Below are 25,482 nucleotides of genomic sequence, written 5' to 3' on the forward strand. Positions count from 1 at the left end.
TAAAACACAAGAAGCAGAAAAGGGACTTGACCAAAGCTTAGGGCCTAGACATCTCAAGGTCCAATAACTGAGTAAGTAGGGAATGCACAACAAGCCAGAGTTGGAAGAACAGCAGGTTCTCAAGCACTGAAGGTGGTTTTGGAAAAAGGGAGGGAAAGGCCCATAGAGGAATTTGACAATGAGGTAGCTAGATGGAGAGCCAATGTAGGTCGGCAAGCTCATTGATTGAACAGGGCCTGGTGTGAGTTAGGACATAAAATCAAGCAATGACTTTTAGACAGAATTAATCTCAAATTATTAGTAGAACTCTCAGGGATAACTGGAAGAAATGAATTTGACTTTGTCATCACTGATTGTTTAAAGCTAAGTAAAGGAAGGAGCTGGATATTTGGCTCCTGATCCTTTTGCTGTAGCAACACCAGCCCCATTTCACTCGAAGTTCACTCTTGCCAGACATCATTTTTTGCCACTGGCAGCCTAGAGCGTCCCACACACCAAGTAAAACCCCGCCATAAACAGCTGCATCCACATAAAATAATCAGCTCAGGTAATCACACCGATATCAACACCCATCGGATGATAATCTCAGCATGCCCAGCAGCTGAGAAGCTGGCTGTCGTGATGAGGGAAAGGCTTATAATCATATTTCTCCAGTTCAGTTAATGGTGAATGGGCTTACAGTTATACTTCTCAGCTCAGTAAATGGCTGAGCACCCTTCTTCTCGTTGTTCAGTCAGTAAACCAGGGTTCATCTCGTATCATAAAAAGCAAGTCTTAATGCATCAAATTGCAGCAGAACCCACTTTGAAAAATCAGTTAAAACAAAAATCAAATAAAAACAAAAGCATAAGAAACACTTTACCACAAAACAAGATTTTATTTATGAACAGTTACGCACAGGAATACAGAGGTATTTGACATCTCAAATAATATGGAATGTTTGTGAAATATTGAAAATAAATAGATATCTGTAAGTGCCAATTTCCAGCACCATTGTAGGAAATGCCCATTCTGTTTGTCTCCTGCTGATGAGTGTCTCCCACCGGGTCCGCAAGTATCAAGACCGTGAGACTGGTCAGTTGATAGTCTGACTACAAATAAAATCCATTCACAACAGCGTTACGCTTTTCTAGTTTATTCATTGTTGTTATCTCTTATTTCTTTAATAATAGTTATTAAATTTTGAAGTCCAAAGATATAGCCAGTGTCCTGTCCTTCATGGACCACACTGTCTTCCCCAAAATACTTGCAAGTTGTGTGAGCAAAGTCAATCACGCGGACGTCAACCATGCTGCTGCTGGAGTTTGAATAAGCATAGGCTCCTGCAGACTCATCAGCTGACTCTTCAGAAAGGTCTTCAGAATATTCAGAATCGGAATCCATAGTAGACTCTTTGCCATCATAAATGATAAGCAGGGAGCTGGAGTAAAAACGATATGACTCCTGTTTCTCCAGAACAGATTTGAGTTCAGACAGTTTTTTAAGAACAGGTTCAAACAGGTCCCTGCGCAAGTACTTCCCATTATTTAAAAACTGGTAAAGTGCTTCTTTAAACCCTTGTACAGAAAGCTTCCTTCCATGGTATTTGTTCATGAACATGAGTTGGCCAGAATCCAGCTGATATACCTAGACAAAGAAATAACAGTGTTAAAAATCTAGTTTTCCCATTATAACATTTTATGAACATGTCTGTATTGGAAAGAAAAAGCTTAAAGCTTCTAAAGTCATAATGTAGCATCAGCATCCCCCAGGAACAGCGTACAATCCAGCCCCAAAACCCAATTGTTAAAAAATAGCACAACTGGTTTGATATAATTGTCTATCCCTTCAAATATGTACACAGCCAACTCAGGGCTCGCAGCTACCAAATCACTATTGATGCATTTTGCTCAATGTGGTGCCACAGAAATCCATTTCCAGCCTGATAAAAGTCTCTCAGCTGTTCAATTTTTTTTTAAACTGAACTACTGAAATACACTTTAATTGTATATCCCTTGACTTTGAAATGTTGAACATATTCCACATAGAATGCAGCAAGATCTTTAAATTTGGCAATGAATGTGCTGCTTACGGGTTTAAATAATTCAAGCCAAAACATTACAAAGGCTGTGCAATCTAGTTACTCTGGGGATTGAACAAGAAAGGAGAGTTGAGATGGAACTTCAGCCACGAAAGAGTGGGTTCAAGGGGCTGTACGGGCTAGTCCTGTCTCAATTTCTTAAGTTTTCAATTTTCAACCTGCTACACCCAATACAGGTGTTCTGTAAAAGTCTCCTTTCCATTCCCACTCACTAATCTTCTTTCCTGTAAAGTTACGCGGCCATGCAGGAACCCAAAGGCCCCACACAGGGCACATTCAAGTTGGCCCCTTTTAAGTTAATGCAAGCGTGGAGTGGAACAAGCAAATTAAAGAGCCTGTGCACTACAAAAAAAATACAATGACCACCATTACCCCGTAAAATGCTTTTTAACATGGCAGTAAATATACACACCTGCATCCCACAGACCCGAACACCAATAACAGCTGAAGTGCTTTGCTGACATTTACGGATTTGATTAGCCTTCTTTTCCTCAGATGCATCGTCCCCATGCTGGCGTGTTCCCATTTTCAAGTCTAGAACGCATGGGACTTCATACCGGCAGGTTAAATTCTCCAGTAAAATAAATTCTGATAATAGCGTTAAGGCAACTCTCAGATATTCAGAATAAAGTTAGTTAATAGAGAAACACAGAAAATAGGAGTAGGCCATTCGAGCTTGCTCCACCATTCATTTTGATCATAGCTGATCATCAAATTTCATATCCTGATCCTGCCTTCCTCCCCCACTCCCCACATCCCTTGATCCCTTTAGCCTCAAAAGCTATCTAATTTCTTCTTGAAATCACACTACGTTTTGGCCAAAAAGGTTTACCTCTTATCCTCAAACTATGACCAAGTTCTGGACTCCCCCAACATATGTAACATTCTTTCTGAATCTACCCTGTCTAACCTTGTTAAGAATTTTCAGCTTCTACAAGATCCCCTCTCATTTTCTAATCTTCAATGAACATAATCCTAATTGACTTAGTTTCTCTTCATGTGATAGTCCTGCCATCCCAGGAATCAGCCTGATAAACCTTCACTGCATACAAAAGCAAAATATAATTTAAGACAGAAATCTGAAACAAAAACAGAAAATGCATGTTTATGTCTGCACTAACGTTAATCTCGATGATAAAGGAAATGTTTATGGCTGGAGTACATCTTACTCCCCTTCCAAACCTCTCCAAAGACTGCGCAAATGCCTGCCAACCTGCTGAAGGAGTATAAAACTGGGCATCCGCCAATCAAAATAAATCATGTTCACTCTCCAGCTGGAAGCACATACATACCAGTCAGCCTGGTTTCATTCTAGGTGGTTCAGACAGGACAGACCGCACCCACCACGAAAGGCAACAAAACCAAAAGATATGATCATCTGTACTTCAACTATTCTGCCACAACCACTTGATCCCCAAGAAATTATATCAAGCAAATCACTTCAATCTGCCCTGATCCCAGCACAGTAATTCAAGAAACATGCATTCACTATGTACAAATTATTTATAAAACATCACTGCACACTTCCACAAATTGTTTGTGAATACACACTTTGAAAATAGGGGAGCGGACGAGTGAGAGGCAGGGAAAACATGAGCTTAGGTCATATGTTACAGCCAAGAAAAGGATACTATATTGGTTTCTGTGCTTGGCATTATCCTTCATACGTTTCAGCTGTTGCTGGTGACACTTCATGCTCCAAGGGTTATGCTTTACCTTCCCCGATTTCTTCTCAATACTATAATATAATACCTCCGACTTCTTAGATTCAAATTCCTCATCTAGTTTATGGCTGTAAAAACAGAATCAAAAAAGCTTAGTTGTTAAATTCAGTCTCTGTTCTGAGAACACAAAAGAGTTTTTAAAACATCACTGTTTAATCAGTACACAAAGCAGACCACCTAACTCCGTATCTCCTGGTTGATTAAATATAAAACTATGTATTTTAAGTGTACATTTCTTTATTAAAGTCAAATTGCAATTGTTGCAGTAATGAAGGGCAAGTTGAAGAAGCCGGATTTGATGAATAAATGAGTGAATAACACATTAAACACTATTCTCCAAAAATTACTTTGGGGAAGAAGTTGGACATGGCTTCTTACTATTGCAATTTCTGCCAAAGCACAGCAGGATAATTTAGAAGTTCCAAAAATGGATGGTACTTATTCTTTAATAGAAAACTAATAACATAAATTGAAGGCCAATAGGCCATATATTTACCCCTTAAACTAAATGTATGGAAAAGACAAAAGGAATTCTATTGTGGTGCAAATATACTAACAGCATAAATCCAATCAATTATAGGCACCCACAGAGTGAAAGATTTCTATCCCAACAGGTAACATGTTTAGCTAAATAATACTTAATTTTAAAATTCTACAGAATTAAGAAAAAAAATCAAGTGCTTCACTTCTGAGACCAACCTTTTCATTTTTTCTTCTTTCCTGTTTTGCCTGACCCGCTCTTTTCCATAATTGTCATTTTCTAATAATACAGGTTTCTTATTACTCCATTTTATTAGCTTATTTTTAGGTTCACATTCGGAGTTATCTACATTTTCCAAATCAGCTTGGTCCCCTGATAATGGGTAGGCAATTAAGCATAGATTTCCTTCTTCGTCTTCCTCAAAACTTACAGAAACGACGCCTACAAGAAGAGCAGAAAAGGCATTGTTGTCAGGTTGGCAGAAAGCAGACATAAAACCCTTAACAGCTAATTTAGTCACTTGATTATACAGAGTAACAGTGACAACAAAACAGCCTGTTTGCTTACCCAAGCCTTCAGTTTTTATGCAGTTGTGCCGGCTTTCAACCTAACAAATCAAAAAAAACTAGACAAAGACACCTTTGTAATCTGGAAAAAAAATAGACTTCCAATTTATACAAAACAACCCACCCCATGCACTGCACATACATCAGCACATAATAAAATAGGAGTCAATAAAACAAGTGAGACAAATAGACTTGAAGAAGTTGTTTATTGGAACTGAAGTTTTTTTTTGTGCAATTTATTGAGAAAATGTATGCAATAGAGCAACATGGAAAATACCATTTCATCCAAATCATGGAGGCCAATGCACCATAGTTCTCCAATTATGAAACAGAGCATAGCAATTCAATTCATAAAGCCAAATGGTAAAGAGGCTGATGCAGAATAGTGAATACAAAGCTTGCTGCAACATTCTGACACAGTGAAATACAGAATCCTGTAAAGCTTTGTTAATCTCAGGTAAACTGCAATTATGAGACAGACAAGCCAGCACATAATCCCCCATAAGCTCTACATACAAACAATTACAGGGTTAAGTCAAGAACTATTACATTCCAATTTTTTTGCCAATTATGCAAAAAACACCAATTCATATTTCCATTTACTGTTCTGCAATTTATTGTAGATGTAGTGCATTTCCCCTTCCCCAACACACAGTCAATGACCTGTGCTTGTTGTTTCGCAAGTTCATTGAAGAGGTCTGTAAGTAAATCTGAGGCCAGTCTTTGGTTTGGCTTAATGAGTTTACAAAGAATTTGGTTCAGCTGTTGGATGACTGCTGCTTCAATCCTAACTTCGTCTTTTTTTTGACCAGTCCAACAGCAGCCTGAATGGGTCTTTTGTCATCCTGCACGACTGCCAGACAGAGCATTCTGGATGAAGGAACCGCAGTTCAGATTCGTGCACTGAGCAGCTGGCCATGGAGTACACATCAAGAATGGATCTAACCAGGGGGTGGCGGAACCCAGGTTGTCCTTCAGACAGGCAGGGTTAACTAAGGGAAGCTAGGACAAGGCCTAGGGCTTTATCCTGGAAAAAAAACATGAAGGGACAAAGAGGAGCTGTGAGCCCCACCTCCCCCAAAGCACAAGACAACACATCCCTGAAAATAATTCTAAATTGACAACAAGCACATGCGATATATGTTAACCTAAATTAGTCTAAAACTTAATTTTACAAAATTCTCATCTAAAAAAATTATTCATTACAACAAGGTTAGAAGCTTATATCTTTCTGAAAATATACAACTTAATCTTTCACATTAAAGCATTCCAATGAATGTTATATGATTGGCATAAATTACTTTTAAAGAATAAAAACTGTTGCCAATATCCCAGTACTGAAGTTAACCTCCTCATTTTAAAATACTTTATTGCTTCAAATACTGATAGAAACTAAATCTATGAACATATTTCCTCTACATTTTGTGCACATTATTTTCTCCTCATAAATAGAAAAAATGCACATGAGATTGCAATGTCCAGATGTTGTCACTTACTGTACTAGGAATTTTCCCAACTACAGCCTACAACAGAACTGCTGACTCACACCCTGGTGGAGCTAGTTGTTCCAAGTCGATCCCGTTCCCTCTAGGTGAAAGACGGCAGGCTCTGAATGCTGCTTTTCCAGCTCTTACCTCAACTTTAAAAAGCCTGCTAAAGCCTACTGAAATCGTTAGAGAGAGAAAAGCTCCAGCGGTTTCATTTACACTTCAATTTAATAAAAACATACAATTTTGCACATTGGCAAGCCTTTAGAAACTGTATTTATTTAAAATCTACTTCAGTTCAAGATTAAAACCTGAAAAACAACTTTACAAATACTTAACATTTTATCATCCTTCTTGGGTGAACTTACCTCCATCAGCAGACTCACTAAAGCATAGCAGATTACAGGCTACTCAAGCGTCACGCAACTACACTGCGATCTAGTTGGCAACCACCTGTCAGAACACGGCTTTCATCTGATAAATTTGAAAAAAAACAAGAGACAAATATTCTTCTCCCCACCCTCCCAAGATAACCCAACACCATTAGACTTGGTACAAGAACAAAGGAGGAAAGAAAAAACACAAAACATGAATACATTGTCACACTGGAAAAGGGTTTTTGTACTTACCTTTATACTGTGGTGTAAACTGGCACATCTCTGCAGGCAGTGTTTCATAAAACTGGTGTTCCCGTTGAATGAGGGGTTTACAAATGGTCTTGTCATTAAAACGGAGGACACACGAATGTCCTCCAACCTGGTGAACAAATGGTTCTAGGAGGACTCCCTTTGCATAGTTCTCCACTTCCATTGCTCCTAGTGCTGGGCTCATCCTTAAAGCACATTAGACAAAACAAGTACAGCAGGCTCTATGAAGACAGAGGCTGTAATCCAGTTGGAGTGTCTTTTTCCTCAGGTGGTCAATAATACTGCCAGGATCCTGTAACAACAATGAAATTCCCAGGGTTTAGGTTCTTTCAACCATATAGCCGATAGATAAAGTCCTCTTGGATGTCAGCCAAACATTCCAGTAAACAATTTCATTAGTTGAGCTGAGACGCAACTAAGCTGAAACACTGGGAAGAGCAATGAAATACTGAACTGTGAGGTCACACACACAAAAATAACTGATCCAATTATATTCCTCCTTCGTCACAAAGTGTGACCAACTGACAGCCACTAACTTGCAGTGGGAAGGCAATGGCAGTGAGCCAGAGAAAGAGCGGGGCTGGGGAAAGCTGCAGAACAATGCTGCCCTCAGCTGGTTTCTATCCATTTCACAGCATTTCCTTATCGCAAAAGGATCAAAATGCAACATAAAAGCACTTGAACAGTGCACTCAAATTGAAGCTATCCTTAAAAAGGCAATTATCCCAGTCTTTTATCAAGTTTGGTTAACAGATTAAATAGTTAAATGAAAAGATTTCTAATGCACTGATATCTTCTTAAATATAGAAGTTAAGAAGAAACCATCAAGCACATAGAAACACTTCAGTAAGTCAGAGGAACTATTTGGAAGTTAATTTTGTGCAGGAGTCTTCCAGATGAGACTGACAAAAATGGTCCTAAAGGTTACTCAAAACTGAATTAAACTCTTGCTTTACTAGCTGGCAGCGTGTGGTGTTTCAATGCACAGATGCAATTTTTGCTGGATGATTACAAAAGACTTTATAATAAGTAGGATGTCGGTAACTTTGACATTTCACAGAGTAAAGGCAAAGGGAAATAAATGGTGAAAATGCCTGTTATTGTCAACTTTTAACCATTTTTGATTAAATAATTATTGGGACATATTTTCAGCTATCAGATTTAAGATTTAACTACTAACTGGCTGTGCCAGTCAGGAGACATGAACAGCAACATCAGTTTTGCAGAACAAATGATGCAACTTCAAAAACAACAGCCAGCAATCCACTCATCCTCATTTACTACAAGTAAAATTACTGTAGCAAATGGTTAAACGCAAAAATCAGCACTTTCTAAGCATTTCAGAAGTGATAATCCTCTTGGAAAAGCATAAAATCTCAGGTTAAGCAGTATGGGCTTGACAATCAAAAAAGATCAACTACTGGGTTTACATCTGCTTCCAATATGTTTGCTCTTAAATTATTTACTTTCAGCAACAGGTTTTTTTGTTGGAGGGGTGTTGGGGAAAACAAAGGGCAAAGAACAATCACTTCACCAACAGTAAAGCATAAAATACAATAAACTTTCGTAGAATTCAGATTCAGTGCAAGTCCAAGACAAAGGATTTTGTAAATAGAATTACAGGCACAAACAAGTGGCGCCATCTGTTGAGTCACGAGCTAATGAATCTCACTGCTGAATACTAATTGCAATGAAGGCTGAAGGCCATAGCTCCTGCTGTCTAAAAACACGCCCTTGCAGCAAGAAAACAAGTCCAATTACACCCATGCCTCAATGATGAAACTAACACAACCACATACATTCCTCCTGAACTACAATTTGAACAAGATTAATGGGTACAAGGACAACCAAATGGCAGATCGAACACAATGGTTCCTTTGCTGCTGAGGAATATACACAAAGCAATTGGTCAGATGTGTTTACTGAGGGTTGCAAGAATGCAACATATTACAGATTTTTTTTGTTTCAAAACATTTGCACAATATTAGAAACATTTCACAAGTTTACATTCTTGGGAGGGTGGACCTCTTTCAACTTATTCCAACAGAGATTTGGTGATCTCTTCATGACCCAGCAATTTTATTGAAGATTTCTGACTAAAATATCAGATGGTTTGGTGTCATATGCCCAGACACCAGCAGGTACAGATCTATGTCCAATCAACTTTGGCCATTTAGGTTCTTCCCCATCCTATGTTGTCAAATAATCTATTATTTACATTAACATGTTGCCTCCAGATTTTCTTACTAATCCTAATCTATCAGTGACAAATTCCATTATAATAAGCAATTCATCAGCAAGAACATTTTCTCTCAAGGATCATTGCTATGGCTCTATCAATAAAGTCATTAAGTACACCCAGTTTTCCCACAAGTATTACATGATGGTGACAAATATGTTTTTTTTACAAATTGACGACCATGTTTAGTTTGCCACAGACTTTGAACTTCTAAAATGTTATTGCAACTTGATGACAGTTTCATGAACACCGGTTGCCCTCTACAACATATCTCTTCATGCACAATGGGGGTCTAAGCAACCTACCTGGTTGCTTTTGCCCTTCGAACCCTGCCTCTTAAAGCAGAGGGTATTCATATCTACTCCTCACTAGCATGCTACAATTGGAAAAAGAGCCAAAAGATTGGGATAGAGTCAGCTGCAGCTTAATGAGTTTAACAGAATATGAAAAAGTGCACGATATATTCTCTTTAAAAAATTAAATATACAATTTGTACAAGGACTTATGGCATGTTGTTTGGATATCAGCGAGTACATGAAACCCACAGACGATTCAATTTTACTTGCACAGCCAAGGTATCCAGAAGTCAAAGCTAACATAAAAACTGCTTTAAGCAAATTCCAAATGTGGTTGCAGTTCATGGCTTCAGGATGGAACATAACATTCTGAAGGTTAACAATTATACAAATTATGATACTTAAAATCCTGTTTAAGGTATAGTTTGAAACCTTGTGGTACAAGTGCACAGGGTTCTGGCAAATACAACCACCTCAAAAGTATCGCATTGCCCTTTCAATGTTCAAATGTGATAGCTTACTAAAAAGGCCACAAAAAAAACCCTGAAATGATCACGATCATTTCCCCATCACAGATTCTCTATTGGTTGTCAGGATTAATTAACAGCCAATGGAAGCGTTTTCTGACACTAGTGTTGAATATGCCTTATACCCAACACCAGCTTCATCCACCATCCTACTCCTGCAATTGTTTTGATCTGAAACTGTGTTCTGTATATTTCCCACTTACCAGGGCAGAGATTCTGATCAGTGATACACTGAATGTACTCTCATCCTTATATGCACAAATGTTAACTCAAATGAAATTAGCTCACACTGGAAATCACGAGTACGTGTCAGACAATGCTTTCATTAACTCTCCAGTATGACAATGGGAAACCTCACACAAAAATTCCAGACCAACAGCAAACAGAATTTTGAAGTTATGCGTTGTGTTAATGGTGTGAGATTAGACAATGACTCAACATTTTAACGAGGCATCATATACTAACATCAAAACCTTGAATGGGCTCAAGCATAATTTTAAAAATGTTTTGAGAGAGAATAATTGGGTACGGGATCACAGAATTTTTTTCAGTGCAGGAGGCCATTCAGCCCATCACGTCTGCACTAACTATCTGAAAGAGCAATCGACCTAGTCCCAACCCTTGCCGTATCCCCATAATTTTGCACATTCCTTTTTCAGAGTAAATTTGGAATCATTTGAACAGCCTCATTTGATAATTATTCCAATTTTAACTTGTATGAGAAAACAAAATAATTTGGTTGCAACGAAAGCTTAAACATTAGCCACAAATTTATTTAGCAGGGCCAATGCTGAGCCAAATACGACTTCTTTAGAAAAAGACCTCTTCTAAGCATATCCCCGTACTTTCTTTCTATTTCAGATTTCCAGTATCTGTAGTATTTCACTTTCATATTTGTTGCTACCTGCTAACTTTATATATTTTGAGTCCACTCAGTGATTATGCAAAAGGTCAAGCATTGGCGGGTGCATCATAGCTGTCAAATATCAGAAAAAGAAAAAATAACATACATAATGCATAGTCGAAACTGAAGAGGATTGTGTGTGTGTGGTGGCAGTGGCAGCGGTGGGGGGAAGAAAACAGAGAGAGAAAGAGAGCCCAATTGTTGGTTGGGAATTACAACTTGTTATTTGCAAAAAACCACAATAGATTTAACATAATGGTATCTTAAATGATTAAAAAAATGGGCTCAGGTATTTGAAACAAATCAATATTGTAAACCATTTCTTATTTAAAAGATTATGGAATAGTTTCTATCAAAATTTCCAAGATTTGAATTTTCTAGACAATCGTATCAGCAAAAAAAAGTTTTTGGTAATCTCAGATTTTATATTTCTTTAGATACAGCATTCATCAATACCTTAAAATGAAAGATACAAGGATAGACCGCTCATTGAAAAGTGGACCAGCAACTGATAGAACCAACTGTCAAGTAAGAGGAACTTTGAAATGTAAACAAGCTTTTGGGAGCTCGGAGAGTAATGTTGATCACCTGTTCACCATCTGTCAGCTTTATCCACGCAATGACTAGAGGTTCTTTCCATTGGTATACTGAATTGCATACTATTTTTATATTCTGCATGTGGTGTAATAATTGGTTGCGTGTTGGTGGATGTTAACAGTTAAAACTAAAAGCTCAGACAAATCAGCTAAGAGAAATGAGTAAATATAACTTGCACTGTGCAACAGAGGTACAACTAGAAGTTTTTTTATATAAACCACATTGCTCTACACAATCAATCTGCAGATCATTATACCACTTTCAGATATGAGAAAATTTGGTCAATGGGAAAATTTGAACACAAAGCTGGAAGTAAATAGTTGAAAAAAATGAAATTGTGTAAAGCAAGCCCCGACTTGTTTGGATTATATTTTTCTAGTATTAAAACAGGTCACTGAACAAATACTGAATACACAATCATGCCCTTTGAACTAGATTACAAATGATTAATGCAAAAATGTTATTCAATGCAACTTGCAAGGTGAGTGCAGCACATCATTTATAATGCATAATTTTCCAGTAAATCTTTTTTTTCCAGCTATTAGGTTTATAATGTTAAAGAAATACTTTGGTTATTCAATTAACACAAGTTTGATGGAAGTGAGAATGCCTAAAACAAGTTACAATCTATACGTTCGCAAAGGAACATACAATATTCCGCGAACTCTCATATATTGCTGGCAATACCTTGCCCTTCCTCCAAAATTATTTATCATCTTGTACAGTTGCACCTAACAATATTTTTGCTTAGCCATGAAAATATGGTTTCCATCACTTGCCACTGGTTAAAATAGCTGTTTCATGTACAGTCTGATAACCTGTAACACTTCCACAATTTTTACAGGTGTGATTTATGACTCAAAATTTATAATGTCCATCCTAAATATTTAATTGTAATACAGGGCTGGTTTAACACCCCCCATCCTGTTTTTAATAAAATTCAATTAACTGATAAATAATCCAAGTATAATTCATCATCTAATTAAGGGAAGAAAATCCAGCTTCATCAGTATACAATGACAGCAATAGCAAAATAAATTCCCCTTTCAGATGCTAACCATAGAACCCATTCGGCTTAGCAAGTCTGCACTGACCCTCTGAAACAGCATCTTTACTAATGCCTACACCCACCCTAAACCCTTGCATTTACTATGGCTAATCCACCTAAACTGCACAACTTTGGACTGTGCAAGGAAACAGGAGTGCCCGGAGACATGGGGAGTGCATACAAACTCAACACAGTGATCCAAGCCAGGAATCAAACTCAAGCCCATGGCAAAGTGAAACAGCAGTGTTAATCTCTGTGCCACCATGTTGCGCACAAACCTATAGTTTTTCCCATCTTTGTTTTCATGTTATAATAAAATGTCACCAGAAATTCTAATAATTTCTGGAGATGTAAGAATTGTGAAGCAAAAATATTGCAATCTAGAATGCTAAGGTAGAAGCTCAGCTAATCAAGAAAAACCTCAACTGTACTGCATTATAATCAACTGGTATTGTACATTAACTATATTGGTAAATGCTTGATTATTCTGCAGGAATACTAGAGGTATTAACTTGAGAAAGGGATAGGTAGCATTAAATTTTACATAGGGTGGCAAGTTGAGGTTCTCATGTTACACAAGTAGCAGTGAAGCAATTGTTTTAAGAATTCTTCTGTATTAGGGAGGGGCCCAGGAGAAAATTCCACCCATTTTCCTCCTTCACACAAATTACTTGAGCTCTGCTCTCTGTTTTGGACTACAGCCCTCGACAGAATTACCATTCCAGCAGTCTTTCTACACTGCTGCAAATTGAAAATAAACTTAAAAATACCCTTGCAAGAGCATCTGCAAATCAGAAACTTTCACAGCAGCCAAAATTCCTTCCCTCCCCACTTCAAACATCTGATATTATTAGAAACACCAAACCAAACAACAGTCAGGAAGGGGATGTAATTGGTTTTTCAGAGTAGAAACATGAGAACATGATGAGTTTCACTCAACAAGTTTCAATGTTAGCCTTCTTAGTCATTACTGACAAGAGAGATTGAGAGTTATTTCTCCAATTAGTCTAATGCCCACTTGCTATAGTAAGTGAAAGCTGTTTTATTGTAGTTGAAAGAGATGGAATTGTATTACTCATTCACTCTATCATAGGAATTGCTTTATAGACCTGTATCGGCTATTAAATAACCCTCACAAAGATTTATTTTCCAAAGTGAGAACAATGACTACAGAAATTAATGCATCAGCAAGTCACTTCAGCCTCAAATTACGGAATTTGCAAAAAACAGCAACAAGTTACCTGAGAAATAGATGCTTTAAACAAAGCAGCTTTTCCATCATATTTTTATAGTCGAGACTTCCTGAAATAGAAATGCCTCACATTGTTCCCTCCGTTCCATTAGCTCGCAATACATCCATTACCTATGTACAGAAACCAAAACATGCAGATTCGGTTTCCTGTCTTAACCTTGGCTACATTGGACGTCAGGGTGCACAAAAGTAGAACATGTGCCAATAGTTGAGGGTATTCTGCAATGTAAATTTAGCTTAATAAGAGGCAAAAACAATTCACACATCGTCAACTAAGTAGATAATTTACCCAAGATGACAGTGCAACTGTAACCTTATTGATGAATCCTTCCCAAGACTAACTGGAAATTAATGGGTTTGTTTTATTTAATTAAAGAAATGGAGGCATACTTTTAAAATAGAAAAGATGATTTTCTACTCCTTTGGAGCTATAAACAAATGCAGCTGGCAAAACCTGCAAGCACCAACATTTATGCTGATGGACACTTATGTAACTATTGTATTATTTATTCCCACTGAAACAGCTTGAACAGTTCTGAGAAAGAAAACATTCTCTCAGACTAAGCCGATCTTACTGATCAAAGCTCCATAATTAGGTCACTGGTGTAGAAAGTTTAGATTTTTTTGAAAGCTGATGATGACATTAGACCAATATATTCTGTCATTGCAAGTGCCACAAATGGTTTCAATCCCATTTATGAAAGCCCCACTTTGGTTTTCAGTGGACACAAATAAACTAAATGCAAGATTTATGCTAACAAGCTAGGCAGCTTTTTTGTTTAAAAGGGTTGAGGCACGATGTAACATATTCAATGACTGGAGCAAAGACCATGTTGACATTTTAATAGGTTACAAGAAAGGAATAAGAAACAGAGCACCAGATACACGGATCTAGAATTACTGCTGTGGAGCATAAATAGCAATTTGCATGGGTTCTATATTGTCATTTCTATCAAGTTAAAAATCATTATTATTGCAAAATAGAATGATGAAGTCTGTTCATAGAAGCATCAGTTAAGGATAGGCACATGAATGATATTATTCCCTCCAATATGCATTGATACAAAAAAAAACTAAATTAAACAAAACACCAACGCAAGATTTCTAGAAACCAAACACATCCGAATCTGGATTTAGACCGCATCTCAGGATTTTAATTCTACAAATTAGGTATAAATAAGAAGATACTATCTACAGTTTTGGAAAAAAATTGTAAATAAGCATCTACAAAAATAAATCTACAAACTGCTGAAAAATGCAGTTGAAAGCTGACCAGATAATGCATATAGATCTATGAATGAAAAGTAGTTGTGTCATAATCTGATTATGTCATTACGTTATATTAATTATACATTCTCATAAGATTTACACCATAGGATTAAAAGATGACGGCCAGAGAATTTGATGCTCAGCCAAACCTCCGGCCACAGCAGCGAGACCAGAGAACCTCTCCAGTGTCAACAGCCTGAGAATCTGCCCCACCACTTTTAAGCTCAAATAGAGTTAAAAAATTGGGTTATGACAAAATATCAAATTTCATTAGACTGTTTTCCCAGTTTGGATCTCAGCTCCTAAGTGAAAAATAACTTGAATTATAAACATATCAACAATTTATTGCGACACAGTTTTGAAGGTGGCACGGTGACACAGTGGTTAGCACTGCTGCTTCACATCTCCAGGGAGCTGGGTTCAATTCCAGCCTTGGGTCACTGTGTGGAATTTGCACGTTCTCTTCATACCTGCATGAGTTTCCTCCAGGAGCTCCGGCTTCCTCCCACAATCCAAAGATGTGTGGGTTAAGTTGATTGGCCATGGTAAATTGATCTTGCTGGGGGGATTAGCAGTGTAAATATGCGGGATTACGAAAATAGGGCCAGGGTGGGATTGTGGTTGGTGCAGACTCGATGGGCTGAATGGCCTCTTTCAGCACTGTGGGGATTCTCTGACTCTAAGCTAGAAACTAAATAACACTGCTAACTTTGGAAACGTTATTTTGCGATGTAAGATTTAAAGATTTTATTCCAGTAACAGAAAATACTGCACGGGTTGTTTTGAACTATAACATCCACAATTAACATGATGTAAAATACCACAGAATACAAGCTTCCGAAGCCAGCAGTACATCCCAAATTATTCATAACTACTACTTAGTAAGGACAATCTTGAACCACAACTAGGCTATATCATTTTGGGGTAACACCACAATATAAACATTTAATCCAGCAACAAAAAGGTGAACTTAGCATGACAAAACTGAACATTTACACTATGTAGTACTTAAAGAAAGTTACTAGATGAGAAGTGGCAAAGAGAAGGCATTTTAAAAACAGGGACTAGCTCTGCCGCATGTCACAAGCAGCTTTTCCACAGCTGCAGTTACTTTAAATACCTTTCTCTAAAATGATTCTTTATAGTGTATATAAAGCTTTTTGCAATCAACAATGTGAAAATTACGCTTCCAATTGAATAAATTATTTAATTTTGTATATAATATCCCAGAATAAATGGAGTCTTGTGCAAAGTGATAGATTATCTCCAGGACTAATCATCCAAAGCACTTCTCAGTTTCCAAGTGAAATAAACTATCAAGTTTGCACTCAAGCACAAATAGAATTTTGCTTGTATTAATATTGTAAGTGCAAAACGTAGAAATTATTCCTCCAAACCTTTCATAATTGCAAAGCTGAAAATATTCCTCATCACAATGCAATCAACCTGCACGATTAAAGAAATTGCTGTCATCTGCTCTGGATATCAGTCAAAACAACATCTCTTTTGCTGAAATCCTCTCCTATTAAGGGGCAGTATACATTATCAAAATTCTACCTATGGCAGGGCTTGCATAGAATTTACTAAAGCATCTATATCATTTATGCTCGACATTTACTGGGAACTAACTGATTTTAAGGCTCACCAAGCAAGATGCATATCCGTAAACAAAACAAAAACCATGTTTGTTTATAGCCTAAAACCAACTGGCTTCACGTAACAGACTGAACTTATTACATTTTCTCCTATGAAATTAAAAACAGCAATCAGTAACCTAACTGAACACTAAGTTCCCATTATTTTCTATGATATTGGAACAAGACTGTCTGATTTTCTGTGAAGTGCGTACATTACAGTAGCATTCCAGTCACCTGATAAGTAGCCCCAGGTGAACTATGATTGATATTGTGCATTTTATAAGAGGCTACAGGGGATTAGATGACCCAAATTATATTATTGAAGCTGAATCATGGCAAAGGCAGCCACTGCGATTTAACTTACTTTCATTTCTCAAAGCTGGACATTAGTACAAGACATTAACTTGGTTCTACGATTTACATTCCATCTTGACATTCAGTACAACACTGCCCATCTCAGCCAAGAGACTAATAATAATAAGATAATGAAAGGGAGACTTAAACACATTTTAAAACAGCATATGTAACTAAATGGGACTATAAAATGACTATACAGCACATATCAACTGGAAAACAACATTTTAAAATTGCCTCAACCCTTTGAAGGAGGCGCAAATCTGACATGAAACTCTAGTCAAAGATATTGTTATTTTTTTTCCCGATAACATATCAGATTTATTTTATGCAGTCTAAATAACAATTCTGTAAAGGAGAACCATTAAACTGAATAAGTGATTGCAGTCTAGAAATACGAAAGCCTCTTAGGCACGTGAGATTCATAATAATCCTACATTCACAAAATTATTAGGATTCTGAACTAATTCTTTTATTTGCAAGACAAATGCATAGAATGGATCCAGGTTAGTCACAGTATTGTGTACCAATTGTAACAATCTGAAAGAAATGAATGTAAATTGGCTCTGCTAAATAAGGAATTATTCTAACACACACACGAGCATGAAGTACAAACTTATAAAAAGTTTGAAAATACAAAACCATCATTTATTACAGCATAACACTGAACAAAACATACTGCATAAATGGTATCCTGACTACGCGTTAAAACAAAATGAAGTTCTAGAACTTTAAAAAAGGAACTGAAAATTTACAATGGAAACATACAAAAGTTTTGACAGTTGTCATGACAGATCAAGCCTACTATCAGAAGTTTCCATGCTGATCTAGATTGGCTGTTGTGTTTCTTACATTGATTACACTTCAAAATTAATCATCAGCAATAAGAGACATTTGGTGATCATGAAAAGCGCTATATAAATGCATGTTGTTACTTAAGTACGAAATCAGTACAGCATCCAATGCCAAAGCATAGAACTTTGCAACTACTAAATTCAACAGTACTCATAATACCTTGAATATCTGAACATCAATTCTTGACATTTAAAAGTTAAATTCTATTTACAATGCAAAGAATGTTCTCTTAAAGTGCCCACACATTCAAGTGTGCATTTCCTGCCTTCTCCCCCATTTCCATTGGACCTCTGGGCATAATAAATGTAGCTACTCAAAAATCATTTGATTTATAAACTAAACTGAATTTGATGAAAACAAGTTTCATTCCTTTCGTGCTGAAAAATTAGTTTACATTATAGATGTGACGAAAGACTAATTCTGACAATTTCACTTCTGCATCACTCAATGAAAAGGTGGAATTTTTGATGTTTTTTGACTTTACAATAGAGGATGCAATTACTAGTTGTCAGTCTTATCCAGTAGTTGGATTAAGAGCTTAAAAGTTATCATTTGTTAAGTCACTAAATGATCTGAAGAACATGCAAAATTGTCCAATTATTTTAATTGCTCTCATAGTAAATATGATAGTAATTTATCTTTGTGCATTACACTCTAGGGCTATGTTCGACTTACAGATCACGCATTAATCTTGTTAATTTTCAAAAAAAGTGACTGGCCTTTCAACATAACAAAGTCCAACAGAGCCAATGGCTGTGCAATTCTGGAACATCCTCTTTCTATCCCTTCAAACTCTTAAAAAGTTGTTAATGATATATGAGCATCAAAAGTAAAGTAAGCATTTCTGGTCATCCTTATTGCCTTCGAGATGATGGCAGTGTATTTATAATCACTAGAAATTTAATAACGGTTTGATGCCAGTTACTGCAATGTAATTGGTTAAACCAGCTACTTCCTGTTATGATCCAAATTTGTGCCTCAAACTTAGAGGTAATTGAAAGCAAAATTGTATAATAAGGTACAAGCAAACACCTCACTATTTTAAAATCTGCATCTTGAAAGATAGTTTACTGGGTCTTTTACAAACTAGATTCAGCATGATCAGGAATAAGTCTGGCTGGCTATAAGCATGCACAATAATCTACAGGTATCAATCAGATCAGTGTCTGAAAACTGATCCCATCCTGGAAACAACAAAACCTCAACTGGCACTGTTGGATGAGTCATGGCATGCCAGCCCCCCGCTCTTTGGGTTCAGGATTAGCATCAGAAGACACTGTTACACACCAACAGCTTGTTGGATCTGATAAACTGCAAAATTTCTTGAAACCATGGTGAGAGATTCAATTTCACCCAACACCACTGTTGCACCCCCAAACCCGGCATTCAAAATCCAGAAAATCCCCATTCCAGAAATTGCTCAATCACAAGCATACCAGATGGAGTCTGATACCTGTAAAAGGTTAAATCGACCAAAGTAATCATCACTGAGGATTCATGTCACGGATTTAAATTGTTTGGAGCTTCCTCTAGGAAGAAGAACCCACACCTAAAAATTAGGTGCCTAATTAGAAATTCTCCGAAGAGCGGTTAAATTTGCATATTATAATATGCATCACCTTTCACTACAAATTGCTGTTATGGTTTAATTTCAAATATCATTGAAACAAAAATAAGACTTAACTATTCAAGTAGCCATGGTTTCAGTGAGACTTTCTAGCAATTCACCAAAGGCATGCCCATAAAAAGGATCAACTCCATCATTCATAAAATTAGCACGAAAGATTTAACTTTAAAAAAAGATACTCTACTGAATCAATTCTACTGCGGTGTACAAGCACAACCAAGTGCATGATAAGCAGTTCAAGCAAAAATCCATCCATTACTAAATTTGAAACTTCAACTAAACATCCAAGTTTCATTTTCCTTTTCTGCAAGTTTAGTTCTCTTCCTTTTGTTGAATACCGTTGTTTTGCAAAGCTAGGATCTGAAGCAGATATGAAAAATTTAAAACACATATTTGCTCAAGCTTCTACAATACAGTACATTCAGCAAACACACTTAAATCCAGTTTCAAGTAAAGGTTTCACTTCCCCATTAAATTACATAAAGTTTGAATCATGATGTACAGCCATCAAGCTACCAGTTTCATCACAAACAGCTTAATTATCAAAACTTGCAACAGATTCAAGTGGCTGAATGGCCTACCTCTGTTCCTAAGATGCTTAAATTCAATGCTTCTCTTTCCCTATTCCCTTTCATGGGTCAGGATGAAATTGTGCTTGGCTCAAGTATGTGCTTACCCATTGTTAAAAGTAAATGTATTGGAATTAGGAAAATCTTCCAGCCTGTTCAGACTAACTGCCTTGCTTTTTTACAAAGAAAACTTATATTAAGTAATTTCTTTTAGCGTTAACTTATACACATCCTGACTTCGACAGTCTGAATCTGAAGGTTACATACCTGAAATAAATGAAATGGCAAAGTAATTTAATTTGACAACATGAACGTTGAGTACATTAATTAAATACTACCAACGTGCAGAGGCATAAAACTGCACGCACAGTGCTTGTGCACGTAGTCATGCCGAAGAAACTGCAGCTGATCGGAATCCCATTTTTTCGACAGCAAATCAGTTGCCCTGAGTTCTGAGCAAGACTGATGTTTGTTTGGATTCTTTCAGCAGCCTTCTGTAAAATGAGATTTGTTGCAATTTATGCTGTGAGCTCTGATAGTTTTGATGACTTGTTTGTGAAGAATCTCATAGTTTGATGGATGTAAGTCATGGTTCAAACTTCATGAGAATAAATTTGATATTGAAACTTTTATTTGAAACTGGATTTAAGTACGTTTGCTAAACGTACTGCTACGAACAACCTATAAAATATTTAAGTAAACAGAACTCTGGCTTACAGAATTAATGTGGAATGTTAATTTAAAAATGGGGAAAATGTACTTACAGTTCTCCAATTCTGACCTACTTGTGTTATCTATTCATTGGAGTTGTTTCATTGTTCAGCACATTGCTAATCTACTCATTTTACTGGGGGATGGGAGGATTGGGGAGAGGAGGAAGAGACAAATTTAACCATTCTTTTTTAGATTCAGCTACAAATTACAGGGATCCACTGTTCAAAAAGCACTAATTTGAACGTACAGGAAGCTATTTTAACACAAATTAGATGGTCTAAACTACAGCCAAAGATTAAAACAGCCACAAGGGAGAATTCAAAAATTTCCAAATGAGGTAACCACTAAGTTCAACACAGTTGCCAACTGTAATTGATGTGAACTGATGAAATCAGCATCACTTCCTCTTGCTTCTTCTTTTACTGCGCTGTGCTCATAGATATGTTTTGAGCAAAAATACCCTAAACATTTTACCAAAAAATATGAAGGCAGTTTGAAGCCTGAAACATATGGCTAGGAAATCTGGCAATTTAGTTACCATCTTTAATTTAAGCAAAAATACCCAAGGCGGGCAACATGGTGACACAGTGGTTAGCACTGCTGCCTCACAGGGTCAGAGACCCGGGTTCAATTCCCAGCTTGAGTCACTGTTTGTGTGGAGTCTGCATGTTCTCCCCGTGTCTGTGTGGGTTTCCTCCAAGTGCCCCAGTTACTCCCACAGTCCGAAAGATGTGTTGGTTGGTTGCATTGACCTGAACAGGCGCAGGCGGGACTGTGGCAACGAGGGGAATTTCACAGTAACTTCATTGCAGAGTTAATGTAAGCCTTACTTGTGACTAACAAATAAACTTAAGCTTTACTTTAAGATGTCAGAGGATTAATCACACATGAATGGACGCTGAACCAAAGGAGATTCTCAGAATGGTTAAAAGGCTGACAGATTGGTTTAAAGGAAGAAATGATGGAGGAGAGAAAAAGGTGTTAATATAATTTCAGACGTTAGCACCTGGACAGATGGAAATACAGCTGCAAATGAAGGGAGAGGGTTGCACAAAGGGCAAGGTCTAGGGGCGCAGCAGGAATGTTATGATCTGAAGGAGAAAGTTAAAGAGACAGGATGGAGCAGACATTTGGACCAGAGAATGAGAATTTCAGCATTCAAACCTTTGGGATGGTCAGGAGCCACTGTGGATCATTAAAGGGCCAGGATGAGAGACAAGCAGGACAGTGTAGAAGTAGCAGTTTTAGAGAAGCTAAATTTTACAGTCAAGAAAGAATGAGAGGTCAGCTTGAAGAACACTGAAATTTGGGACTAACAAAGGACAAGGCTGGAATCAAAAGACGAAGTCCTCACCAATATCTGACACTATCAACACAGATTAAATGTGAAATACTCTGCAATGTCATGGGTACAAGTTCATCTAAAAATAAATGGCATTTTCCTGCAGGTTTTGTTTCTATTTTAAAATGTATTAAAACAGAATATTGTTCAGCTTCCCAAACTTGCCAGGGCATCATGTGTTACAGAGATTACAAAACACTCCTTCAACTTTAAGCTTACCTTAATTCCCTGCTCTGCAAAAGATACCTGGCTCAAATCTCCCACTGCTACTGCCAGCGTAATTCCACACCAGAAAGATCATACCTACTGCAACAAAGGTCAGATACACTTTCTGTTCCATAGCTACTATAGTCAGGCAGGGTTACAATGTTAGGTTTCACAGAAGAGGGCCAACCGTCTTCAATTTGACGCGAAGGACTAGACCAACACATTAACCAATGCAGAGTTTCTGATTTCCACCTAAAAATCAGGCCTGGAGGGCTCAGAAACAAAATACCTTTAACCTACACAAGATAATGATACTGGAAATGTAATGAATGCTTTTTGTACTATTTTCCTTTGGAAAATGCACCCAAATCTCAACTGTTTGATGGAGCAACCATTACTGTCACTAGGTTGGGAGAATATACTGGGCATTTGGAGTTATTTTCTTATTATCAGTGCCAGATTTTTACCCTAAAAAAACTTGCTTCTATATTTGCATCCTTATATCTTTCAAGATGATGAATCACTCCAAATATATTGGCCATTGTTTTAAAATATAAAGAGATAGCTGATGTGCTTGCTTTCATGGCATATTGAGCATTGCTGACTGTTCATCATCCTTGACTGCCCTCGAGATGGTGTTTGATATACAGAAGGCTCCTGTTAATAGAATGAGACACCAAATAACTTGGATCCCTTTTGGTGCTGTTGTTTGAAGCAGGAATGGTATTCTGGTATCAGAAAATGATGTGATAGCTTAACTAGGTCCTTTCTATTTATTCTGTCCAAGTGTACTGCAGGGCTTATAGCCTGCAACTTTTTGACTAAGGGGCAAGCAGACACTTTTGATAAAGCCAGAATCACTCTGCAATTTAGGAACATAGGTTGGCACAGTGGTTAGCACTGCTGTCTCACACATCCAGGAACCCAGGTTTGATTCCGGCCTCAGGTTACTGCCTTTGTGGAGTTTGCACATTCTCCCTGTGTCTGCTTGGGTTTCTTCTAGGTACTCCGGTTTCCTCCCACACTCCAAAGATATGCATGTTGGGTTAACTGGCCATGCAACGTTGCTCCTTAGTGTCAGGGGGATTAGCAGGGTAAATATGTGGCGTTATGGGGTTAGCACCTGGATGAGATTGTTATCAGTGCAGGCTAAACAGTCTCCTCCTGCACTGAAGGAATTCTATGATTTTATGTAAAACTGGTTACATTGGCAAGGAAAAGACTCTCTCAAATCTGATAAAGTGTAATGGGAAACAATGAAATCAGAGTAAATGATAAGAGAAACAAAAGTACTTTCACATTCTCACCCAGGCAGAAAACTCAGGACATGATACTTTGCTGAAATCCCAGTGATGATCTTACAATTACAGGTTATGATCACAATTTGTGTCATTTAATAACCTGTGTTTTTCACATGATGATTGTGCACTAGCACCAGCAATGATTACATTAATTTTTTTTACACATCATCAGGAGATCAAGACTGAGTGAGGCTGGTCAAAGCGAACACATACAATGCAGAAACAAGACAAGGTTGGGTGTATTTCAATAATCACTGATAAAATGGGCATTTAAGAACACTTCTAAGGGACCAGCACAAAATAATTTGGTTGCTGACCGTGGACCCAGGCAGGACACCAAGCACATGCGCAGCAGGCGATGAAATTGGCTCAGCGAGCAATCCCAAGACTGGGTGAATAATAGGGGCCAGTTACTGTAACGAAGTTTCCGTCACAACAAGAGCCCTGCAAGAGAGTTGCATTATTGATTAGTCAAAGCAACAATTAATTGAAATTTTGAAAAAATAGGTGCAATACTCTGCAAATTGGCTGGGCCAATTATATTTAATCACACCCTAAGATAACAGGGAAATGAGTGAATGAGATCCTAAACCCTGTATTTATTGCTGTAGATTTAAATACATACTATTATAATGATAAGGGTTTAATCAAACACTTGTTTTCTCATTCTACTGGGTGAATTTCAGAGCCTGGTTCTACAGCAAAATATAAATTTGGCAATAGACTAGATTTTAATCATCGGTTGGATAGCTTTCCAAGAAAAAGGTGCAACTGTCAAGAGCTTGGTTACTTTAATAGACAAAATCATATATCCACTGAATGTATGAAATCTGGGATAATTTACTTTTCAGTGAATATAAAAATGTAAAAGGGCCTACTTAAATCAAATTTGCTGAATTCTCATCACATTCGGCTAGTCGTTCGGAGGGTGGAAAGATAGGAAAACAAAAATAAAGTATTTTTAAGATAAATTAAAAAAGACAAGATCTTAGGGGAAAATCTCACGACCAAATTGGGGGGAAAAAAAATAGCATGGTCACACCAGCAGGAAATTAGATTCAAATTAATTATTAATTTAACAAACACACAGACAAAAACACCAATCAGTCGATTCATTTTAACAGGGGAATTAATTAAAAGGGAGAATATCGAGGTGGGACATGGAGGCGCTCTCGCCTCAAGTCACTAAGCAACCACAGAGGAGCCTCACGGTCAAAGATGCTGCAGCAGGAAACCATTCATTAATTAATAATTTTTGTTTCTTCGTATTATTTGGGACAGGCTTATATTTATCCGGGGGTCTTTAGGATATGTTTGCTGGGTGTTTTTATAAAGGCTGCCCGCTTACCTGCCAAGGGTTTTTATTCTGTTCCTCTCGACGCTTCTTCTTTGTTCTCCTGACGTTAGAAAATGGCGGCCGTCTTCCTGCGGACAACAGACTGGGAGGGCGGGTCCCGCTTCACTGGCCCCGCCTCCCTGTCTTCCCATTGGCCCCCGTTCCGGGGGCGGGGCCTTCCCTCCCTGTTGCTCCGCCCCCTGTCCTCCCATTTACTCCAGCCCTAGAGGGGGCGGGCCCTACCCTAGGCACCGCCCCTTCCCCTCCTGCCGCGCCAAACCTTAGTAACAACGCTGCCATTGGCTGGTGGCGGAAGTGCCTGGTTGGCCATTGGCTACCATGGGAAAGCGGTCACGTCATTGTTGTCAACGTTTTTTTTCAAACGGCAGAGGCTTTGTCTATCCCATCCCCCACGTCCCTGAA

The 25,482-nt window shown here is 37.7% G+C and overlaps 1 protein-coding gene across 3 annotated transcripts; it reads right to left on the reverse strand.

Moving 5' to 3' along the window:
- Positions 1-857: 857 nt before the first annotated feature.
- Positions 858-25,181, reverse strand: LOC145363462 (inositol hexakisphosphate kinase 2-like). 3 transcript variants are annotated; one of them, XM_080218669.1, is made up of 7 exons: positions 25,072-25,167; positions 24,041-24,167; positions 6,968-7,277; positions 4,504-4,726; positions 3,712-3,872; positions 2,493-2,668; positions 858-1,626 (listed from the first exon to the last, which is right to left on the reverse strand). In XM_080218669.1, exons 3-7 carry the CDS (start codon positions 7,167-7,169, stop codon positions 1,135-1,137), a joined length of 1,254 nt encoding a protein of 417 aa, XP_080074795.1. In that variant the 5' UTR covers positions 7,170-7,277; positions 24,041-24,167; positions 25,072-25,167; the 3' UTR covers positions 858-1,134. The 3 variants fall into 3 exon arrangements, with proteins under 3 accessions (XP_080074795.1, XP_080074797.1, XP_080074803.1); XM_080218671.1 differs by lacking the exon at positions 24,041-24,167 and having other exon boundaries at positions 25,072-25,181; XM_080218677.1 differs by lacking the exons at positions 24,041-24,167; positions 25,072-25,167 and having other exon boundaries at positions 6,968-7,488.
- Between the last annotated feature and the right edge of the window lie 301 nt (positions 25,182-25,482).

Source organism: Carcharhinus amblyrhynchos, chromosome 3 (genome assembly GCF_965287045.1).
Source record: "Carcharhinus amblyrhynchos chromosome 3, sCarAmb.v2.hapA, whole genome shotgun sequence".
Taxonomy (NCBI): Eukaryota; Metazoa; Chordata; class Chondrichthyes; order Carcharhiniformes; family Carcharhinidae; genus Carcharhinus; species Carcharhinus amblyrhynchos.